Raw genomic sequence first — 24393 nt, forward strand, 5'->3', positions numbered from 1 at the left:
TTATAACGAGAAAACAACTCTCGTTATGTCGATATAACGAGAAAATAAGTCGTTATAACATATAAATCAGAAGGGAAAAAAAATAATGCATGGCCGCTTAGAACTTCCATAAATAATAAAGAAAAGAGGCACATTACAAATAGCCTACGTCATTGAAGCCCATCCTACTGTAGACAAACAGATCCCCGCTTATTAACTAAAAATAATGTACCTCAAAGAAGCACAAATAAAGATATAGGTGCAAACAGAATACAGTGACGTCAACCTTGGTTTTAATAAGCAGTTATTATTTTATGACACAGAACGCGTTGGTGAAACTCATGCATCTAGCAAGAACTTAATACACAAAATAGTCATATTGATTCAAGCATTTAACATTTATGAATGAATTAAATGTCAGTAGCCTAATGAACAATACTGTACAAATTATAGCGATCACGAGGTCGTTCATCAAATCGAATCGAAATCGGATCACACTGCATCGTAACAGGGGTGAATCGTATCGCATCGCATCGGTAGCTGCTTCATATGTATCTTTAATGTATCGTATCATTGGCTATGCATCGAGATGCGTATCGTATCGGCCTTGGTCATGGAGATGCACATTCCTAATATAGGTTACTCTCTAGGCAGTAAAGAATAGGACAAAAGTAAAACTAACCTAATTATATTTCAGCTATATTATACACTTCCAGTATATTATGCCAACTGAACCAAATACTTTGTATTATATGTTTGTGATGCTTATCCACCAGAGGGCTGTGATGGGCTGTTATCGTATAAATCAAGGGCTGATTTGTAGTCCCAGTCTATCCCTTAATAATAATCTTGTATTTGTGTATGAGGTAAAGGTACTCTCAAAACAAAACACTGACTATTGAATGCTGCTCTTTATTGTCCTAGCCTTTATTGTACACCCAGAGTAAAGTTAAAGCCCAATGGGAGTATAGTACACTTACCAGGAGAGAGAAACATAATCATAGGAATATCTGGGTGTTCCCTATTATGCTGGTTTAGGATGTCTCAGGTGCTGAGATGGGTCATTATGCTTTGTACCAGGAAAGACAAAGTGTTGTAACTTGGGCAGAAGTGTCCATAGAGAAGGTAAGTCGCACACCTTCCGAATCCTGAGAAGGACCCACTTGCTCTGTGTACTAATGTCCGCCCATAGGACAACCAGCCATCAGTGAGATATGCTGTAAGTACTGATTTAAATTGATCATTTTGTTTGTCAGGTACCTTTACAGTAAAAGTGGCATTTGTTGGCTTGTTTCTGTAAAAGTGCTGAGCGCTAAATCTGTCTAATAAGATTTAGAATGTATCTCTCATGATTTATTTTGAGATTACAAATACAGAATTGAGCAAATAACAGTTTACTCTAATCATACTGTGAGTTCCAGATAATAAACATGAGCTATTTATATTCTGAATGAGTATGTTCTGAAAGCTGAGAAAACTCAATTTGATATATTGATTTGGATAGTCTAGGAAGATTTTAGAAAATAATTTATATTGCATTTATCTCAAACTTGTTTTAAAGGGTAATTTCAGTTAACACAACTCCAATCTGTAATGGTAAATATATCTTTTGGGATATGATGTTCAGCCATGATGTGATGTTGAGAAGGATGTTCTTTCCAGTAAGTTCTTAGTATGCTAGAGACATTTAATTCCGATGCACCACATGGATTTCTATACAGTAGATTCCATCAGACAGACAATGACTGAATCTGACCCACACGGAAGTAAAACATTCAGCATGTAACCCAGTCAGAGATCAGAGGATTATTGTCATAATTTTTCCTATTCAGGACATCATCCATGTTGACTTCAGTTACCAAACTTGAGAAACTCTTTGTTTCACACTGTCTTTTCTCGAATGATACCAGTCATTATTATACAACTTTAGTGAGCTATGCTATAATCAGAAATGCTATCATCTTGAAATTTACTTTGTAAGGTAAAAGCAGAGAAAGTTGACAATGGATATCGGAGATGACAAAATTATAGTATACTGTAAATTACTTCTTCTATGGAAAGATGCGTTTCTTTGAGTCTAATAAAGTTATTTAACACAGTTATTCCTGTGTTTTTGTTATGCGTAAACAGGTTCAACTTGATCGATGTAACTCTATAGATGTAAAGATATACATGCATATAAGCAACCAGTAGGAATTCACCTAATTACTTACACTAAGAAGTTGTCTTCCTATTTAGTGAGTCATAATAATAGAAAAGATCATAGATAATAGAAAAGTCACAAGTTTTTTTGTGTTTTTTTGGCGTTGTATGTCTCAGTGAAGCCCACAAAAAAAGCTAAATTAAAAATCATCATGGACACAATAAAAAATTCCAATATGTTAGTTTTGCATTTTCCGAGGAAAGAGTTTTGGATCCAATTAAATGTGAGCCATCTTATCCATTCTGTCTACACAGTTTCAGATCTTAGTGACTGTGCAGCGGCAGGGAGCATATGCCACACCAATGCAGACTGCTTCAAAACACGGATAGTATACTGTAAATTACTTCTTCTATGGAAAGATGCGTTTCTTTGAGTCTAATAAAGTTATTTAACACAGTTATTCCTGTGTTTTTGTTCTGCGTAAACAGGTTCAACTTGATCGATGTAACTCTATAGATGTAAAGATATACACGCATATAAGCAACCAGTAGGAATTCACCTAATTACTTACACTAAGAAGTTGTCTTCCTATTTAGTGAGTCATAATAATAGAAAAGATCATAGATAATAGAAAAGTCACAAGTTTTTTTGTGTTTTTTTGGCGTTGTATGTCTCAGTGAAGCCCACAAAAAAAGCTAAATTAAAAATCATCATGGACACAATAAAAAATTCCAATATGTTAGTTTTGCATTTTCCGAGGAAAGAGTTTTGGATCCAATTAAATGTGAGCCATCTTATCCATTCTGTCTACACAGTTTCAGATCTTAGTGACTGTGCAGCGGCAGGGAGCATATGCCACACCAATGCAGACTGCTTCAAAACACGTAATGATAAGTTTCTCTGCATGTGCCAAATGGGGTACAGGGGCACTGGAGTGCAATGCCAGGACATTGATGAGTGTACAACTGGTCTACACAGCTGCCATGTAAAAGCAGTCTGCAGTAACGATCTGGGCAGTTACACCTGTTCATGTCAAAATGGTTATTCTGGTGATGGTTTCCAATGCCAAGATATCAATGAGTGTCAAACTGATAATGGTGGCTGCCATGTTAATGCACTTTGCACCAACAGAGATGGAGGAAGAGACTGCAGTTGCAAGTCTGGTTTCACTGGAAATGGATTCCAGTGCACTGATAATAATGAGTGCACAAGACCAGGAATCTGCCACTGGAATGCCACGTGCACCAACAACCCTGGCTCCTACGTGTGCACATGCAACGCTGGCTACAAAGGCAATGGAAATTATCTCTGCCTAGACGTTGATGAGTGTTCAGAGACTCTTGGCGTTGTATGTCTCAGTGAAGCCCACAAAAAAAGCTAAATTAAAAATCATCATGGACACAATAAAAAATTCCAATATGTTGGTTTTGCATTTTCCGAGGAAAGAGTTTTGGATCCAATTAAATGTGAGCAAAACAACAACTCATTGGTCACCTGCCACAGTCTCGAAAGCTCATAGAGTCATTAACCTAACAGTAAATAAAAATTTTTTTACTTCATATTTGTTGACCTTCTCTTGCAGGAGTCTGCTGCTGTATCTGCTATGCCTGTGTATTGTGTTCAGGTACACAACTGCAGGTCAGTAACATGATCAAGATCAGAGTCTTCTATGATTGATCGACTCACACTACAGAATACAGTCACTTATTGCCAGACTTACCCAACTCTTATCCATTCTGTCTACACAGTTGCAGATCTTAGTGACTGTGCAGCGGCAGGGAGCATATGCCACACCAATGCAGACTGCTTCAAAACACGTAATGATAAGTTTCTCTGCATGTGCCAAATGGGGTACAGGGGCACTGGAGTGCAATGCCAGGACATTGATGAGTGTACAACTGGTCTACACAGCTGCCATGTAAAAGCAGTCTGCAGTAACGATCTGGGCAGTTACACCTGTTCATGTCAAAATGGTTATTCTGGTGATGGTTTCCAATGCCAAGATATCAATGAGTGTCAAACTGATAATGGTGGCTGCCATGTTAATGCACTTTGCACCAACAGAGATGGAGGAAGAGACTGCAGTTGCAAGTCTGGTTTCACTGGAAATGGATTTCAGTGCACTGATAATAATGAGTGCACAAGACCAGGAATCTGCCACTGGAATGCCACGTGCACCAACAACCCTGGCTCCTACGTGTGCACATGCAACGCTGGCTACAAAGGCAATGGAAATTATCTCTGCCTAGACGTTGATGAGTGTTCAGAGACTCCTGGTGTGTGCTCTGCTTTCTTTGGGTACAAAGGTTGCAAGAACCTGCCAGGATCTTACACCTGCCTCTGCAACAGTGGTTACCAAAGCAACGGACAGACATGTGAGGACATCAATGAATGTGAAATCAACCTCTGCAGCTCATTTGCTGAATGTACAAACTTACCAGGTTCATATCGTTGTACCTGTCCTGAAGGATTTGTGGGAAATGGCTTGGCCGTGCGTAGACATTAATGAATGTGACAGAAAGAACAGCTGTGACACCAATACAATATGTACCAATTTGCTAGGAAGCTACGAATGCTCTTGCCGCCCAGGGTTCCTGGGCACAGGTACAAAGTGTACTGACATTAACGAATGTGCCACCAATAACATTTGCCCAGCCAACGCTGCATGTGTCAACACTGCAGGCTCATTCTTCTGTGACTGTGGTCCAGGCTATAGCTTTAGTCAAAACCAGTGTCTGGATGTGGATGAATGTGCCACAGGACATTGCAGTGCTTATGCCTCTTGTGAAAACTTACCTGGTCCATTCATCTGCGCATGTCTAGCTGGTTTTGAAGGTGATGGGTTAGTATGTGACGATGTGGATGAGTGTGCCAAAGAAAGGCGGTGCCATGTTAATGCACTCTGTATTAATGTTCCAGGGAAATACAACTGCAGCTGTATGGTGGGATACACAGGTGATGGTGTGTCGCAGTGCACAGATGTGAACGAGTGTCTTGTTGATAACGGTGGCTGCAGCAACAGAGCAAAATATGTCAACAGTAAGGGGTCTTTTTCTTGCGTTTGCCCCTCAGGCTTTCAGCTAGTCAATCGTACCACCTGCCAGGACATAGATGAATGCCAGCTTCCTGATAAGGCATGTAGTATCAATGAGCAGTGCTCAAACATGGAAGGGTCATATTCATGCCAGTGTAAAGCAGGCTTCAGTCAAATCACTGACGATTTAGACTGCTCTGATATTGATGAATGTGAACAGCAGAAACCTTGCCACCAGAATGCCACATGCTTGAATTTAGCAGGCTCCTTCTCATGTACCTGCAATCATGGCTTCTCAGGAAATGGCATTACATGTGAGGATATAAATGAATGTGCAATTGAGGGGATGTGCCATCTACATGCCAACTGCTACAATTATCCTGGTGACTTCTTGTGCATTTGCCATCAGGGCTTTACAGGAGATGGTTCCACCTGTACAGACGTGGATGAATGTGTCCTTTCAAATAATACTTGCCCAGACATCTCTGTGTGCATCAATTCCCCTGGAGCATATGTCTGTTCTTGTCTGAATGGCACAGTAGCATACAACAACACTTTTGTCCTCCCTAGTCATGAATGTGATCCTGCCTGCCATCCACATGGACTGTGTCATCCTTCACCTTCAGAGTATCAGTGTGTGTGTGATGTGGGATTCAAAGGGGATGGACTCACTTGCTCAGACATCGATGAATGTGAAGAGAATGTGTGCCCGAAGAAAGAGACGCAATGTGTCAATAACCCAGGATCCTTTGATTGCATTTGCAAAGTGGGTTACACTCTTAAGGGAACAGAATGCATAGGTATGTGCAATACACATGCATTTATAAAAAATAAAAAGCATTTATATTTACATAAGCCAAGTTCCTGGGTTCAGTTAGCCAGGGAATGGCACCATTCTTTCAATCTTTTCTTCTCACATTACTCTTTTCCCAACCTTTCAGATCTGGATGAATGTGAATCTGGAGTCAATAACTGCAGCAAGTTTGCACAGTGTGTAAACACAATTGGCAGTCATCTGTGTTCCTGTCTCAACGGCTTCATTGGTGATGGAAAAAACTGCTCTGGTAAGTTTTCCTTCTGTTTCAAAATTCATTTTTGCACCTCTTTGCTTGCTTGAAGACTCTCTTCTCAGTCTTTTAGGGATTTTTTTTCCTGACCCTGTCCCATTTTGAATGACTTATAGACATTAATGAGTGCCAATCCAAACATGGAGGATGCCACCCAGCTGCCAGCTGCACTAACTCCCCTGGGTCCTACAAGTGTACCTGTCCCTTTGGCATGACCGGATCTGGGTTTGATTGCCAAGATGTGGACGAGTGTACTAAAAACTCAACTTTGCCTAATAACTGCAGCCTTCTTGCCATGTGCAACAACACAAAGGGGTCCTACATTTGCAAGTGCACGGAGGGATACCAAGGAAATGGGTTTACTTGTGAGGATGTGGATGAATGTTTGCCACCCTCAATCTGTGGGAACAACATGACCTGCCAAAACTTTCCTGGAACATATACATGCACATGCACCCTTGGTCTAGTCTATGATTTGGGTACCTGTGTGAATGAGAAGGACTGTAAGAATGTAACCAATGCATGCAACACCCATGCTGAGTGCAAAAACATCCGTGGGTCAAACTATTGCTCCTGCATTGAAGGGTTTCTTGGGAATGGTAGAGACTGTCAGGATATAGATGAATGTACACAAACAGGAGCTTGCCCAGAGTTGTCCCACTGTTTCAATACAGAAGGGTCCTTTCATTGTGACTGCTGGGAAGGTTACCAGTACACCGGGACACACTGTGTAGACATAAATGAGTGCAGTGTAGGAACCTTTACTTTCCCAGACAACAGCACCTGCCACAATACAGAGGGAGGGTATAATTGTTCATGTAACAATGGTTTCCTTTACTCTAACAACTCTCTGTGTTTGGATGTTGATGAATGTGCCACAGGGAAAGCACAGTGCCCAAATGCCTCCAACTGCCAAAACACAGCGGGATGGTATTTCTGTGAATGCTGGGATGGGTATACAGGCAATCAGACAGTCTGTGAGGATGTTGATGAATGCCTGAACAATTCTACATGTTCAGACCACAGTGTCTGTGTCAACACTGAAGGTTCATTTCTGTGCCTTTGTGATCATGGATTCTCCTCTAATGGTACCAGTAGTACCCAATGTGAGGATATAGATGAGTGCTCAAACCCAGAGTTTGGCACACTCTGCACTTATGGAACTTGCATTAACACAATTGGCTCATTTTACTGTGCTTGTGATATGGGATTCTGGAGCAATGGCACTAGGTGTCTTGACATAGATGAGTGTTCAGGATCAAAGAATGAATCAATATGTCAATCTCACTCTACATGTATCAATTTCCATGGGTCTTATAAACGTGACTGCAGCTTGGGTTACTTTCTAAACAGAACAGAGTGTCAAGACATTGATAAATGCCTAGCAGATATCTGTCCCTGCACTGTCAACGCTGTTTGTGTAAACACAGCAGGTTCTTTCCAGTGTCCATGCGTATCTGGTTTTGAGGCTCAGGGTCCACAGTGTACAGATGTAAATGAATGCCTTTTGAGCAGAATTTGTCGTCCCGATCAGGTATGCATCAATAAACCTGGATCATTTTATATAGGTGCTGTGCCAGTATTATAATTACTATTTTTAAACAGATTTCACAAACATTTCCCCTGTCTGCCTTTGGTTGTACAGATAGTCCCACCCTAAACTCATAGCACCAGTTGAGACAATGTGTTGACAAGGTTGAGAGAGCCACAGTGTTTACACAATGTTTACACAAATGGTGTGCACATTGAGATATTGGAAATTATAATTAAAATGTAATCTTTTTACAATTTAAATTAAGTTTCACTTAAGTAAAACTATAAGCTTTTATAAGTATAACTATATATTTTTGTGGTAATTACCTTGAAGTAAACTTTGAACATTCTCCCTTTCTGTCCAACAGGAATACCGTCTCCTTAATATATATGACATCTATGCTGAGGCAATATTTCAAAAAACAGCACACGATGTTAGCAAATTTGAGACTCAAAGGGGCAAACCCCCCTTTTCCCCCACCTGGATTGTGAAAATCACATGGGATCACGTTCTGCCCGTGTCCTATCAAAAGATCAACTTCTCTGAGTTGAGTGTTAGATGAATGAACGGAACCAAAGCAACAGTAGCTATAATTAAGAATGTTTGCTACTGCAAGCATCACTATTAATATTATTAATATTGTCCATAGTTAGAGTTAGGGATTTGAACAAACTAACCTAAGAATTAAACTTTAACATGTATCTCATCCTCCACCATTTTTACTGCAGACTTTGATGAGGGTGTGCTATTACTTGATGTTCTATTATTTTTCTAAGCAATTAGACTTATTATTTTTGCCTGGAAGATAATAAAATTGGTTGAAAATTCAATAAAATTACATTAAAGTTACCATATCTAGGGGTTGGAATGTCAAAGAGATATGGGGGCAGACTCTTATGACTTGGGTCAATAATAAGCCACAGTATTCCAAGAACACCCAGGCAACCACACCTTGCAACATTCTAGCAACCAATCACATATGAATTTAAAATTACATGGCAAAGCAACTGAGGAAAAACTGCAGGTTATGTTCTCATCTTACACAATATGAAAGATCCTTTCTCTGACTAGATATGGGTACTAAATTTATGGACTTGGTGTAGTGTTGCTGTCCGCACCCAAACCCCCACTCTCTGTCCTAGTTTGTATTGTTAGAAAAATCTTGGGAAGTGTTTTTACAATGACTAACAGGCTGTTCATGCAGGACACGTTCTTGTTTTCAAAAACAGCTACACAGAATGGAATGGAACAAACCATGGTGGTCTTGAGACAGATATTTCAAAGTTAAAATACTTTTATCCTGGCAAGTAGGTCCTGTTTTAAAGGCCTTTACATGCTTATCTTATCAATAATCATCCTAACGTCCTCCACAGACCAACACCTTCCAGTGCATTCTGACCACAGATGGACTACGTTCATTTTCTCTGCTCTGCTACAGTGACATGAACTGGAGTCCAGGACAGAGGACTAATCATAACGCTCTTATAGGCTACACTGATGGTAAGAGCAACTTTCACAATGAGATTCCAAAGCCACCGGACAACCTGTTCAGGCCAGGAGGGCGTTATCGTCCCCAGACTGTCATGGGTAACACAGGCAAACTGGGGCAGCTGGTGTATGACCTTACTGGCTCCCCTGAAACCAGCTCAGATCCTCAGAGGCAATGCCAGATATGGGCCTTCAATGAGCCAGATCCTAAAGAATGGGCATTAGGACTGGCACCTTGTCCTTGCACTCGTGTTCAAGCACAGGAGGACCTGGCTTTTAGCCTTGAGAATCCACCATCAGAACAGATGGCACAAGTGAGGGATCTGAGAGCTCTTAGGTGGGGTGGCAGCAGGAGCCGTGTCTTTCAGTCTATCCTGTTTAACAAACAAAGGGTAGGAAAGAGATGTGTGTATGATCCAGAGGGCCCCCTAGTGGCTGGATACAGTGAATGGTTCTTCACTGAGGACAAGATGCAACTGCATATAGGTAAAGCCATTCCAAATATAATTTATTCTTATGAAGTTTGCAGAGGCATTGTAAGTTGAACCTGTAACCACGTGTTACCTGATCTTTTTATCTTTTTGATTTGAAATTTTTTTTGTGCTGTCTTTGTTACTAGACAAGGATCTTTTACCCTTCCAGTGGTGCTGTGTTCAGTCCCCTCTGTGTAACATGTACTTGGCAAAAAGACCACTAGACCGGTGCCAGGGTTACAGTTGGAATAGCTCTGACAGCAGTATACCTGGGAACAGGGGAGCACCAGGCATTGGTAAGAGCTCTAGGTCTCACCAACTCCCTCATTTATGACTACCAGCGGTGTAAATATTTGCTTTGAAAACAATTTGATTTCATTAGGATTCCTTACTTATGTAAAGCATCAAGAAATCTGACATTTAGTCACAATTTGGTGACATCTGTTAGAATTATTATGGGGCGATTTACAATTATTTTCAAATAGTGGAGCACAACACTGGAACTAGATTATGGATCTGAGTTTGGTGTATTTAAACATCTGAAAGTATGTCAAGAATTGTATTTTGGATAAGAAATTAACATGTAATGCATTGTGTATTGTAGTAAATTATTATCCTGGGTGCACAGATGTTACATTTTGGCTGATACCAATAAGCCGATAATTACTGTCATGTTATGGCCAGTAAATGATACATAAGTGATATTAAAATGTTATACTACTGTAATCAATAAATAAAACAAAGATTATTGGAGTACATTTTACAAGAAAGTACTATTTCAGTCTTTCTACTTCAAAAATTCACATTTAATTCAGTATGTTATTACCATTTCTTCATTGTCATTTGTGAAATTTACTAGCAATTTCTGAGTGAAAATTGTAAGTAAATTCTACACCAAATGTTTACAGTGTATGTAGTCTATACATAACATACATACATAAAATAAAACCTTAAAAACTAAAATCAAACATTTTAAATGCTACAGGCATCACACAATTATATGTACAGTATGAAATATGGATATTCATTTTGAGCTTTGCTAAAGATTACATTTATTATTAAATTATTAATGTTTTTAAAGATTAACTTAGATAACAGTAAAGGTAATCTAAATGTAAATAAAGGGCAAATGAGTATGCATAACTGATATGGTTCCTATATACTGTGTATCATTATCATACATTATGTAATCTATGCATTGCATTTTCTTTGTCAGATTTGATCATTTTGCAGCCCTAATGACTACTGCTTGATTTAATATAAAATAAATAATTTGAAGCTCATATTGACAAGGAATGATCTTTAAAGAGACTCTGTTGCACTCTCTGCATTAATCCAGGCATGGTATATGGCAGTCTCCACTTTATTACCTTTGACGGGAGTGAGTATACCTTCAAAGGCTTGGGGGAGTATGTTATAGTCCGTCTCTCCTCCAGCACAGGATCAAACATCTTCACCCTGCAGGGACAAACAGCAGTTCTAGTGGTCAACAGGCAGCCCAAACTGGTGCCTGCTCTAGTACGATTAGCCGCCTTCTATCAGGGTGCTGGAAAGGTGAGTCTGACATCTCAGATAAAATATAGATCTATGTGCATAAATGAGTGTGTCCACAATGTAAAGTTGTGAAATGATTTCTCGAAAGGTGGAGTGGCAATGTGCTGAATCTGGTGATGGACTTAAGGTCTTGGTTAATGATGAGGTCATTCCTGTGTCTGTTGGTAAGAAGATTTTCAAGGTTTTCACATGCTCATGCAAAGAAATAATAATGTTGTCCTCCTATTTACAACACTAGTCAAAGAAAACCTTCTCCTTTATTATTACTGTTTCGCATATTTTAGAATAATAAGTCATCATACCTATGAAATAACACAAATGGACATATGGCATACTATAAGCATCCTGGGTTTTAAAGGACTTTTCATGTTTCCATGCTCTTGTTCAATGCTTTTTCTTCACTATCCGATACAACTCATCCATTTAAGTCTTAGTTTGGTAAAGAAAATCATATGTACAAACCACCTTTGACCTAAAAGACTAAACAGGATGTTTTGAAAGGCATTACATCTTGACTGTGTCTGAAAATTGAGAACAGTTGGTACTACATTACTATAATATTGAAGGTTAAAATGAATGAAGTTTTTACAATAAAGTTACAGTTACATAATATTTCTACTTCAATTCATTTAAAAAATATATATAAACATTTAAATGGTGGCTGTCATAAAAACTTGATGGATTTATTAAAACATAAATTAAACATTGAAGAACAGTAAAAAATATAATGAATGTTATGTGGTTCATATTTAGCAACATGCCCCTCTCTACAGTTTATTTTTCTATCTGACTAATGAGTTTATGGACACGAATATGTTTTTCTGAGGTAAATGTGACGTTACGTGACATTGTTTACAAGCTGTTATATTGATGTCTTTGCGCGGAGAACACTGAGAGATTACATGAGACAGGATACGGATTGTAAAGTTGTACTTTCTTTTAACTTACCTTCAGATGTTTAGTCATGTTTATTTTGTGCTGAAACTGGTATTAATGTGGAGGAGATGATTAGTTCACGTGCGCTACGCGCTGCTGCGTCTGTTGAACTAAGGCACTACTGCGATCTGTCACTCCACATTAAACAGCGCCGACATGGCATTTATTGTTTAAATACTGCAATACAATGGACAGAATTTGAAATCTGAGACTTTGTTTCATATTAAAAGTACCAAAGCACAATGCTTACCCTTCAATGTTCCGTCCATTAACTGAAAACAGGCTAGACTAATCGATTCTTGGGACTAAGAATCGATATCGTTCCGTAAAAATGAGAATCGATTAATATCGAGATATCAGTATTTTTTTTTTTTACCCAACCCTAATATATACTATAAATGTGTGTAGAATTTTATCCAGACTACATTCGCCATGTTGCCATAGTCGGGGAACCTACCAGCGTCAGTTGCTTTGCTTCACTGCCATTCACAAATCCTCCCCTGTGGCCTCATGGGATAGTATCGATTTAGTCACATTCAGATGTGCACTTCAGAATCTCGCTAGAAATAGTACATCTGGGCATTTCAGCAACTGTTTTATGAATACTATGAATTCGGACATATTGCTCCTTTCACATGCTGTTTTTTGCCTACTGTATAGTACCAAAGACTGTAGAATACTGCAACCAAAATACAACATTGTGAAAAGTTGTAAAAATGTTTTGTGTTTGCTGGGTAGAGAAGTATGCGATTTCTGATGTTACTGAGCGGCTTTTGCTGTTTTGACAGGAGTGGTGCACGTAAATGAGCAGGGTTTTGCGGTGCGCTGTACCTCTATGAGCCGCTGTGCAGTGGTGTACGGCGAGGGCCTGTATGTGATCGTGTGGAGAGGTGATGCTGGGAGGCGGAGCGCTCTGGTGGAGGTCCCGCAGAGGTTCTACAACCGTACACTGGGTTTGCTGGGACTCTGGAGCTCCAACAGGACCGATGACTTCCTGCTTTCCAATGGCCGTATGGTGCCTTCTCTAAACAACAACGTCCCCTCTGAACAGAGTCTGCTTCCCTTTGGACAGTCATGTGCGTGTACTCTTCAGCTGGATTCAGTAGTCTATTAGTGAGAAAATGTTAAATATTGTAGAAACTGCTGTAACACTTTATTTAAAGGTCCCGTTCTCGCTATTAACAAGTTGTGTTTTAGCTTGCATATTACTGGTATATTGGCTGTTTATTAGTACTTATAAAGCACATATTAATGCATTATTCTGCATGACCATATTCTACATTCCTTAATCCTACTCCATACCTAAATTTAACAACTACCTTACTAACTATTAATAATCAGCAATTTTGGAGTTTGTTCAGGGAAACTGCACTTGCAGATGATATAATATAAAAAAAAAATGAAAGGCCACTTGTGAATGAAAGGTGTACTTAAAGACAGACACTTTCATAATTACGTTTCTTGACACACTTAAGGATACTTTCAAAAATTGCACTTTGTCAATGTCAAATTAAAGGTTTTACTTTGAAGTGCAGCTTAAATTATGTTTTAATAATCTTTTGTCACACTTTAAAGCACACTTATTTTGTTGTGTTACCTAACATACTAAAGCACATGTAAAGTTCTTAATTATAAGTTTAAGTGTGGTGTTATTTGATATTGCATTTAAAATTAAAATATTCTAAATTTACCAAGCTGCAACTTCTTCATTACAAATGTATTTAAATACATGACAAGTTTCAACAGAAATTACTTTTGATATTTTAGTTTACCATAAATGTTTGTCAGTACATTCAGCAGTACATTCTAACCGTTTTCGAAGACAATAGAAGTAATTATGAAATGACATACAGGTGTACCTAAGCCCTACTTGTGGGTCAAAAAAGCCACTCTTAAGTTCAACTAATAGCATTTAATATAAAGTTAAACTATAATACATTTTCATTTAATTTTCACAAGGGTATGCATTTACCATTATTATGAACTGGCATTATTTGATCAAATAGTCTGGAAGAAATATGTACAGGATTCCTGTTAAAATCATAATTTGGAACCAATCCTGTAAGAATTCCTACTGGATAAATCGGATTTATACAAAATCGTTTTGATGATTTCTTACTGTATTGTACTGGAATAATATGTTATTATTCCAGTACAATATTGTGTTATAGCAGTTATAGGAGTTTTAAATTCCTGAGAAAGGTCCTTGTGATGTACTACAGGAGCATTTTATCCTTTGAGGAATCATAATGGACCTATTAGAAACAGGGTGTTCTTAAATGTATAGATTTTGTTTTGTTTGTTGAACAAATCCCAATCCAGTCTCTAAATAATGGAAAAAAGGAATATTGTATTCCTTTAAGATTTTTTTACTGGTCACTCTATTTATTGTTTCTTCTGTGTCTGGTTGTTTTCCACAGGGGCTGTTCCTGTTCCTGAGAGTCTTCTGTTGTCAGAGCCTCCTAGTGCTCCATTCAGTCCTGTCATGACAGAGCAACTGATGTCCTCAGTGAGCCCAGACTTGCTGGCCAGACACAGTCAGACCTGCCAGGGCAACATGCAGTGTGTGCATGACATCCTGGCCACAGGAAACACAAACCTCGGCCAGGATGTTCAGAAAGACCAGCAGCAACTTCAGACCCGAGCACAAATTTACGGTTAGCTGGTCATCCACATCAACCTTCACCTAATGCACAAAAATATCTTGACCTAAAATAAAAACTTAAATAAACTAAAAATACACTACCGTTCAAAAGCTTGAGGCCGGTAAAAATGTTTTTGAAAGATGTTTCTCATGCTCACCAAGGCTGCATTTATTTGTTCAAACATACAGTAAAAACAGTAATATTGTTTTAATATTTAAATTTGTAATATTTTCATATATTTTAAACTGAAATTCATTTCTGTGATGACAAAGCTGTATTTTCAGCATCATTACTCCTGTCTTCAGTGTAACATGATCCTTCAGAAATCATTCTAATGTGCTGATTTGCTGCTCAAGACACTTTTTTTTATTATTATCAATGTGAAAACAGTTGTCCTAATGTATTGTGGAAACCGCAATATAAATACAGTATTTTGATGAATATAACATTCAAAGGAACAGCATTTATTTTCAAATAGAATTATTTAATATTTCATTCATTTTAAATGTATTTAGTGTCACTTTTGATTAACTTGATGCAAAAGTAGCAGTTTCTTAAAAACGCTACTGTATTTTATGCTTATCACAAAGGAAAGAAAAAAATTAAATTTTAATGTCAGCTGTTTCTAATTAGATTAATTGGAGAGCAAATTGAGAGTTCGCTTATGTCTACTGCATCTTAGATTATCCTCCTGAAAAAATAGACTTGAGTTCAGAAGACACCTTAACAATGTTTCAAACTTGTGCTCAGATTTGCCAAGATTAGAAAAGAGATCTCAATATGAACTCATTCATATTCAATTCTTCTCATTTGTGTGTAATACTTGTGAGTGATAAAATATTCCTCTTAGTAGTCACAGTATAATTGTTCATTCATTCATTCATTCATTCGTTCGTTCACGGTCTCTAGGACATTTTAACAGCTCCCTCCCTTTGCTTTTGCTTGTGTTCAACAGGAAACCTGCCTCCCATTGTGCCATTTGTTATCATGTGTAAAGTCAATAGTACCGTTAGAGTTCAGTTCAAGGCTCAGGATCCAAACAGAAACCAAATCACCTTCTCCCTGGGCTTACCACGCTCTCCACGGGTCACCATCGGCAGCAGTAAGATTTACTGCAAAGCATCCTATTTATAAACTTAGCCTGCTTACAATGTAATAAGCACATGTCCCTGAGATCATCTGACAGATCTATATCTAAAGCATAATCCTCTGTTAACTGTAAAGCCTGTAAATCTAATGCCATGCAATACATTTTAGTGCATTCATTTTTCACAATTGGTTTATTTGTGTCTTGAAGGTGATGGTATTCTCAGGTGGAACCCTTCTGGTATTCAGTCAGTCAATCTGACAATTCAAGTGAGCGATCAAACATCCAGTTCCGTGATCACCCCTGTTCTGCAGCTCTGTAACTGTATGAATGGAGGAAGCTGCCAGTACAACAGTGTGGTGGAGAACCATCTGCAGGGAAAGTTTCAGGTAAACATGCAGAGAAACTTTAGATTTAAATTGGTTGTGGTGATACCACCGGTTGGCAAAATACAGTAAAACTATAAAAATGCAGTAATATTGTAATTTAAAATATGTTTTTCTATTTGAATATATTTTAAAATGTAATTTATTAATGTGACGTCAAAGCTTCACAAAGTCTTCAGTGGCACGTGATCCTTCAGAAATCGTTCTAATATACTGATTTGCTGCTCAAGAAACATTTCTTATTATCACCAATGCTGAAAACACATGTGCTGCTTAATATTTATATACATCAGGAATTCTTGATGAATAGAAGTGTTAAAAAAGAGCAGGATTTATTTGAAATAGAAATCTTTTTTTAACATTATAAATGTGAAATGTCTCATTTATTTATGTGATTTAATGCATACTTGCGGAATAAATGTATTAATTACCTTTTTTTTTATGACACAAACTGTAGTGTATATATCATGTAAAAATCAAAAACTGATTAGTTAATTAGTAAAGTGCAAAATATTTAACAAAAAAACAATGTTTTTTAATGCATTTTAATTTAATAATTTAAAATAATTAGCTACAGCTTTATTTAGAAATCAGTTTTATATTTCTAATATAAAATTTGATTTATAATCAGTGTTCATTTGTGTACAGTGGTGTTGTATGTAATGCTTCCTGAACATAGACGAACATGTTTTTCTGTGGGTCTACATCTAGGTTGTGGAATGTCTTTGTCCACTGGGTTTCAGTGGCAAGTACTGTGATAACAGAGCAGATGTTTGTAAAGGAAAACCCTGTTTTCCCGGTGTGGAATGCATAAGACAGAAAGAAAGAGACCCCTTCACATGTGGACCGTGCCCTCCTCCGACTGTAAACCAGGGCAAACAAGGATACAAATGCTTTGAAAATGGTCAGTAGTTATTTAAAAGGCACACTTATTTTGCTATTTTTCATTGCAACAGCTTCAAATTCAGATTTTAGAGCCATAATAATCATAAACAAAAGTTTGACTAACCCTGTCCCACAGATTTCTGTCTCCCTCCGTTCCCCTTCCCCTGTCATGAGATGGCAGACTGCAGCAGCACTGGCTACAATTACACATGTAAATGTAAGCGTGGCTACAGTGGCGATGGAAAAGAGTGCGAAGGTATGCAACAAGAATGCACATGCTAGTAGTCACTGAGACACACTTGCAGTCACGCATGCTTTATTTCACCCACAGATATTGATGAGTGTCTGGACCCCTCAGCCTGTCCGAATGCCAAGTTTGAATGTGTGAACGTGCCAGGATCAGTGCGCTGCTCATGCCGTTATCAGAAGACCAGAGATACTGACGACTGTGGTAAGTGATTTTACTTTCACAACTGATCAACATGACTTCAGCTTTACATTTACTGTACACAGGTAACTGATTGAAGAAACAAAGATTTTGAATCTTTCATTTGGTTAAACCAATTACTTCATAACACGATTGACTGTTTTATTTATTTTTTGTTTTATTTTTTTATTTTTTTTAGGTGAATCTGCTAATCCCACAGGTGAGACTGTGTTTATTTATTTGCTTTGAATGATATAGGTTTCATTAGGGCGTGATTTGTAAGAACAAACAAACAAACAAAAAGAAAAAAGAAAGAAAGAAAAGGGGGAGGGGATATTTGAATGTCATCATTGAATTTTTAATTCAGAAATTTAGACAGTGTAATATATATATACAGTGTAATTCATATAAAATGAATAGTAAAAATATGTAAAATAATTGTTTAAATTGAATCAACAAAATTTTATTTGACCCTTAACTTGTTTATTATAAATGTATTTATATAATTTAAAGGACTCATGAACTGTTAAGATAAGCTGTCAAACATTTTGAACACATTTCAGCCATCTCTCCTGACAAATTATCGTACTGACAAATTATGAGTTATTTTCATTCCATCTTAGTCCAGGATAAGTTGTAATGTTGTGCACATTTTACTAGGCTGCTTACGACTCTGAAAACAAACTCTGTAAAACAAGATCAGTGTCAGTGACAGTGCATTGCTCTGACTATAGATAATCTTGACCAGGGGCGGCATTTCCTTATGGCAGAACCCATACCCCAGCCCAGTCTGGTGTGCCGTGGAAAATTATCCAAACTTCATATCTCTATTATATTCCGTTATTATTATTTTAAATCAGAGGGTTTTACAAATATTTAACCCATGATAAGCATTAAAAAGTGCTTGTCAGTAAAACTTCGTAACGCCATTGTATCCTCAAACTGTCAGTGAAACCTCGTAACTTCACCCCGCCTCCATTCAGTTTTTGACCACGTCTCTGTTAATAAAACCTTGCAGATGGATCCGCACGCTTCCTGTGTTCCCTCCGTAACATTAGTAATATGATTTAATTGTTCATCAGTTTTGACCAATAGGTGGCACTGTTACCAAATTGATGAGGCATGGTCAGTGTGAAGTGACAATGGCATACATAAAGTTTGGTGTCAACATGTCAAAGCTTTGCAGAGATAAGCCTCAGATGCAGTAGGGATCATGCCATCAAATTTGTTGATGTGGTAAATGAAAACCGTTTCATCTATCAACTTGAATTCTGAAGATGTTCTGAGCCAAATTTGGTGAAAATTGGACCAATAGTCTAGGAGGAGTACGAAAAAATAGGTCAAAATGGCAGACAGGAATTTCGGCCAATTATGACAAAATTGGTATCAATATTCCCGGCATGATCCAAGGAATCTATCAAGACAAGTCTCATGACAATAGACAAAACTATTCAAAAGTTATTAGTGTTTTTTTTTTATTTCATTATAAGTTTTGACCACAAGGTAGCGGTTAAGTACCTTAAGGGCATGGTGCTGATAACACATTCCAAGTTTCAGAACGATACCCCAATGCATTCTTAAAATATAGTATTTTTTTGTCATAATTCAAAATGTCCGACATGTAAAAAGACAAGTCTTGTGATTTTTGGCCAAACCTTTCTGAAGTTATAAGCAAAAATAGTAATTTTTCATTTTTGCACTGTGCAGGTATCCTCAGATAATGGTTATCATAACACACACACCAAGTTTGGTCTGAATATGCTAAAGCATTATGGAGATATTGCCTCACATCCACTTTGGTGAGCCCTTCGACAAATTCGTTCACATGTTATTCGCAAACCGTTTGACTGATCAACTTGATTTCAATGGTTTTTTTTGACAAAATCAGACAAATGGTCTAGAAGGAGTTTGAAAAAATTGTTTTTTTTTGAAAAATTCAAAATGGTGGAAAAAAATTAACGATGGAAAATTACATTATAGGGTGCATTCGTCTTGAGCCAAGGAATCAGAGGAAACAAGATTTTTGTTTCTAGCACTTTACAGTTCAAAAGTTATTAGCACAAACATGAGTGCAAATTTGGACAAGTGGTAGAGCTAGAGGGTTTGAGTTAGAGACTCCAAATGTGGTGTAATTCATGTTCAGACTGTCCTTTATCTCTGTACCAAGTTTCACAACTTTTGCCATATGGTTCTATGGGCTGCCATAGACATTGAAGAAGAAGAAGAAGAAGAAGAAGAACACTACCAGATAAAGGGGCCAAGCACCCAGGGTGAAAAAAAATGAACGACCTGAAGTGGGGATATCAAAAGCAGGGAAAACTTCCCCCATATCCTCACCATGCAAATTGCACCCTGGATTTCATATTTTAGGAGAAACCAACAAAAATTATTATTTTTTTCTTCAGGATGGAATGTTTTTAACGTGTCCATGGGCTGGGGAAAGCAGACGTCAGCACCAGGACTGAGTAAGGTCAGGGCATGTATCTGAGATGTGAAAATGTGCATGTCATGGCATGTCATTAACACTACAGCTCACATTAATTTCTGCATTCTCTATAGCTGCAGAAGATCCTGTCAATGGGTTTCCAGAACAAGTTCTACAACGCCACTGATACAGCTCCTGATTCAGCATCAGCAGGCGGGCAGAATGAGTACAGGATCAATGTGTCCAGTGACACACCGCACTGGTATGTCATGGACTACCTGACCCGAGTCAGTCAGTACTATGGCATCCGTTCAGCCTCTGTGGACGGTAAGAAAATGTACTATAATATTTTATTTTCGCTTATTACATGACTCTTTTGATAGGTCTTCAACCCTGGGGATCCTGGTGACCCACTGTCCTGCAAAGTTTATTTCCAACCTGCTTCAGCACACCTGGCCTGTGACTTTTCAAGTGATCTGGAAGACCTTGATTAGCTGATTCAGGTGTGTTTGATTAGGGTTGGAGCTGAACTCTGCAGGACAGTGGGTCCCCAGGAGCAGGGTTGAAGACCTATGATATTGCCAATTATTTAGTCTATTTTTGCTCTGCCAATGAAAACTATTCGAATCAAAACCAAATGCTGCATATGATAGTAGAGCAACTGATAGTAGTTTTGTTTCTCAATGAATCAGTATTGTTTAATGATTTAATGACTCTCTCATAAAATATCACCTGTTTTGTCCCTGAATGAATCTGTTATTTTTTATTCATTTTTTAAAAATAGTATTTTATTATTATTAGTAGTAGTAGTAGTATTAGTATTAGTATTAGTATTATTATTATTAGTAGTAGTATTAGTATTATTATTAATAAATATGTCCAGTGAATGGGTGATACATTCATAAAGACTGTTCTTGAATGAATCAGTGTTTTTGAATGAATCACTTAGTGAATGATTCAATGATTCTCTCAGGAAGAAAATCACTTATTTTGTACCCGAATAAAACAGTGTTTTTGAATGAGTCATTGAATGAATGATTCAATAACTTATTCATATAGAAAATCACTTATTTTGTTCCTGAATTAATCAGTGTTTTTGAATGAATCCTTCAGTGAATGATTCACTGACCCACTTAGCCAAGACAGTCCCTTGGTTTGTTCTTGAATGAAACCGTAGCTGTGTCTCATTTAGAAGGCTGCGTCCTCCGGAGGTCGCATTCGAAGGCTGCATACGTCATCGAGACTGTCTCATTTCAGAAAAGCAAGTAGGACACTCCGAATGCGACCTTCGAATGCGACCTTCTTTCACAGGATTTCGGAGGGTGCATGAGGTGTATCCTTCGCTGCTACAGATAACCCACAATTCTTTGCGTCGCCGTGAACAACCGTTGTTAATTTGAAAAAGCCCGGCGCCGGCAGATGTAACGTACACACAAGTGCAGATGTGGTGTTTACAACGTACCTTAATTCGCCTCGGTAAAAACGGATAAACTTTGTTTTTAATATCCTCCTCCTTTTTTTCTCTAATAGATGCCTGCTGTACGTAGGCTGCAGCTCCTCAAACATTGAACAAAATATAACAAGTAAAAGCATTTTTTTTTTCAAATTACTTTCCAAATTTAGAAATAAATTTCCTTCATTTAAGTAGTGTGAGAGCGCAACGATGCTCTAAATGTGTTGGCATAGCAACGCGATACTTCCGGTTTCCTTTTCCGCCCGTCCTACGAAGGCCGTCTCGTTTAATTCGAGGTTGAGGACACTTCGTATATGTATCCTACAGAGGATGCGACCTCCAGAGGATTCGACCTCCGGAGGGTGCAGCCTTCTAAATGAGACACAGCTAGTGTTTTTGAACAAATCCTTGAGTGATTAAGTCAATGACTCACTAATAAAGACAGTCACTTGGCGCCACCTACTGGTGTAAAAATGTAACCTGCCGTAAGACTCAATGAAAAATCCCCACCACTAACACACACACTGACAGTCTGTCTGGAACACAGACAACAAACGGTATAAACAGTGAAAGCATCAGTGCTGTTGTACTGAATATCAGCTCTCTTGAAGCACTATTCAACCAATTATATTTGGGGACTGCAATTAACTGTTACATATAAGACATTAACCTCTAATTCCTGTTTATGAATTCTTAAGTTCTACTCCTTGTCTTTAGAATTTGTATTCCTTGTTTTCTTTAGACCTTGACGAGTGTAAGACAAATGAGGCTCCGTGTTCAAAAACAGCCCTGTGTGTCAACACCTACGGGGGCTACAGGTGTGTGTGCAATGGCACTGATCTAAAGGAAGAATCACAGTCATGCATATTAGGTAAGAGCATCCCCAAAAAACAGTGTTCATGCTCAGAGTCTGGTCATTACATTTTTCATAAAAATTAGTTTTTTCTCCTCCACCTCAGACTGGAACAGCGTTAACCGCACAGACGTGTCGGGTGCTCAGACTACGGAGGATAAGAAGTCACTAATTTTGGGGCTGGTCCTGGGAATTGGTATTCCCCTCCTGTTACTGCTGTTGCTGGCGGCCCTCGCCTGCTTCTGCTGCTGCTCACGCAAGAAAACAATCTCTGGAGAGTGAGTGTCCTGATCACACATACAATGACATTTACAGTATCTGGATGGTTGCATGCTTGATCTTAACTCTCACTCTTTCTCTCTCCATCAAGTATTCCTCATCTGCTGCCCGAGTACATTCAGGAGCAGTTCAACCCTCCGTTCAACTTTGACGACCCCTCTCTGCACTACATCACCCACGTCAGCCCGCGTATCCTTGACAACCTCACACCTCAACAGAAGCGCCGGTATCGATAACACAGGCCCTGTACGGTTCATGCAGCATCGGTGCAGATGTACATTGTGTTTAAAATTGATCTAAATATTATATTATTTATATTAAACAGAGACTGCTGACTTTTAGTCATGTGTGAAAGTGAAAGAACACTAAACACATGCAAAAGAATCATGGAGCGATCTGTGAGCAACAAGCTCTGCTGAATTATTGCCTGCAGTTAATTGAAGATACTAACCCTTGTGAAGAACATAATGTACATATGCAGTGTTCTCAACAAATTTCAACAAAATTATCAGTTGACACGCATTAGTTGCACTTCTCTAGCACTGACTTTAAAAAACAAAGCTACCGTTTAAAGATGTTAATGCAAGAGGAGAAACATCTGAACACCAGTTGCAGGTATTGCTGGAAATATGGTTAAATTTAAGGAAAATTAGGCACGTTTTAGTACCTCTCAAAATTTTATAAGGTCTGGGTGCATTATAGTAATAAAAATAGTGGTAAAATGTGCTTAAATATTATGAAATAATGTCAAATACCACAGCAATGGTCCTATAATGCATTTTCCCCCTTAGTTTGGTGGTGAAATATGCATTCTTCAAGGAATTTCAAATAATGGTCAATAAGATCTTACACAAAAATATTGAGCAACTGAATATATGTACATTATGCTGTCTATAAGCAAATATATATGGCACCATCAAACCCACTCAAACACTTTGTCTTAAAATACTTAATAATGGTTATGATATTTTTATGCCCACTAGTACGTTTTCCTCAAATAAAAATTTATTGTTCTTTTTTCAAAACTGAATGTGTGAGGAAACATGATTTTTACAGCATGCAGTGGGTTCTAAAATAAAAATAACTTCTGGATACTACTAGAGAGTTCTTTTTTCAAAACTGAATGTGTGAGGAAACATGATTTTTACAGCATGCAGTGGGTTCTAAAAGTATGAGACCACTAGTGAATGTACTTCTATTTTTCATACTTTTCTAATATAAATAATATTATTCGTTTTTATTACACATTTTATTACTAGCATAACAATTTGGGTCAAATGTATTTTTCGTAAATGTCTTAAATTAATACTTCCATTCTGCTATATCAGGGTTTCCACAAAAATATTAAGCAGCACAACTGTTTTCAACACTGATAATAATAAGAAATGTTTCCTGAGCAAATCAGCATATTAGAATGATTTTGAAGGAGCATGTGACACTGAAGACTAGAATAGTAATGCTGAAAATTTAGCTTTGGAATAAATTGCATGTTATATGCATGCATGGCTGCTGGTTTTATGTACAGAATTACTGTTTAAATATTAGTGTTGTGGAAGTGTACTATGCACTTTTCACCACTGGGAGGCAGCAGCATCTTTCTGTAATGTGGAAAGCAGACAGTCAATCACAAGAGGCACCAGGCAGACACCTGCACTTCTCTCTATGCAGTGTGTGTGTGTGTGTGTGTGTGTGTGTGTGTGTGTGTGTGTGTGTGTGTGTGTGTGTGTGTGTGTGTGGTTGGGTGG

The 24393-nt window shown here is 38.0% G+C and overlaps 1 protein-coding gene across 1 annotated transcript in view; it reads left to right on the plus strand.

The window, feature by feature from the left end:
• The first annotated feature begins 5061 nt into the window (after nucleotides 1–5061).
• Nucleotides 5062–24393, plus strand: part of LOC107590018 (mucin-like protein) — a 20304-nt gene continuing 972 nt past the window's right edge. Inside the window, exons 1-21 of the mRNA XM_016278616.1 lie at nucleotides 5062–5956; nucleotides 6098–6220; nucleotides 7250–7311; nucleotides 8125–8310; nucleotides 9131–9731; nucleotides 9865–10014; nucleotides 11058–11272; nucleotides 11361–11436; nucleotides 12997–13284; nucleotides 14629–14865; nucleotides 15809–15955; nucleotides 16151–16329; nucleotides 17038–17230; nucleotides 17348–17467; nucleotides 17543–17662; nucleotides 17838–17858; nucleotides 20044–20108; nucleotides 20198–20390; nucleotides 22259–22387; nucleotides 22476–22647; nucleotides 22740–22922. Of these exons, the coding sequence (XP_016134102.1) occupies nucleotides 5062–5956; nucleotides 6098–6220; nucleotides 7250–7311; nucleotides 8125–8310; nucleotides 9131–9731; nucleotides 9865–10014; nucleotides 11058–11272; nucleotides 11361–11436; nucleotides 12997–13284; nucleotides 14629–14865; nucleotides 15809–15955; nucleotides 16151–16329; nucleotides 17038–17230; nucleotides 17348–17467; nucleotides 17543–17662; nucleotides 17838–17858; nucleotides 20044–20108; nucleotides 20198–20390; nucleotides 22259–22387; nucleotides 22476–22647; nucleotides 22740–22884 (4317 nt within the window). The 3' untranslated portion in view covers nucleotides 22885–22922. The remainder of the gene's footprint in view (nucleotides 5957–6097; nucleotides 6221–7249; nucleotides 7312–8124; nucleotides 8311–9130; nucleotides 9732–9864; nucleotides 10015–11057; nucleotides 11273–11360; nucleotides 11437–12996; nucleotides 13285–14628; nucleotides 14866–15808; nucleotides 15956–16150; nucleotides 16330–17037; nucleotides 17231–17347; nucleotides 17468–17542; nucleotides 17663–17837; nucleotides 17859–20043; nucleotides 20109–20197; nucleotides 20391–22258; nucleotides 22388–22475; nucleotides 22648–22739; nucleotides 22923–24393) is intronic.

The sequence above is a fragment of the Sinocyclocheilus grahami genome, unplaced genomic scaffold (genome assembly GCF_001515645.1).
Source record: "Sinocyclocheilus grahami isolate Dianchi unplaced genomic scaffold, SAMN03320097.WGS_v1.1 scaffold123.1, whole genome shotgun sequence".
In the NCBI taxonomy this organism is placed as follows: Eukaryota; Metazoa; Chordata; class Actinopteri; order Cypriniformes; family Cyprinidae; genus Sinocyclocheilus; species Sinocyclocheilus grahami.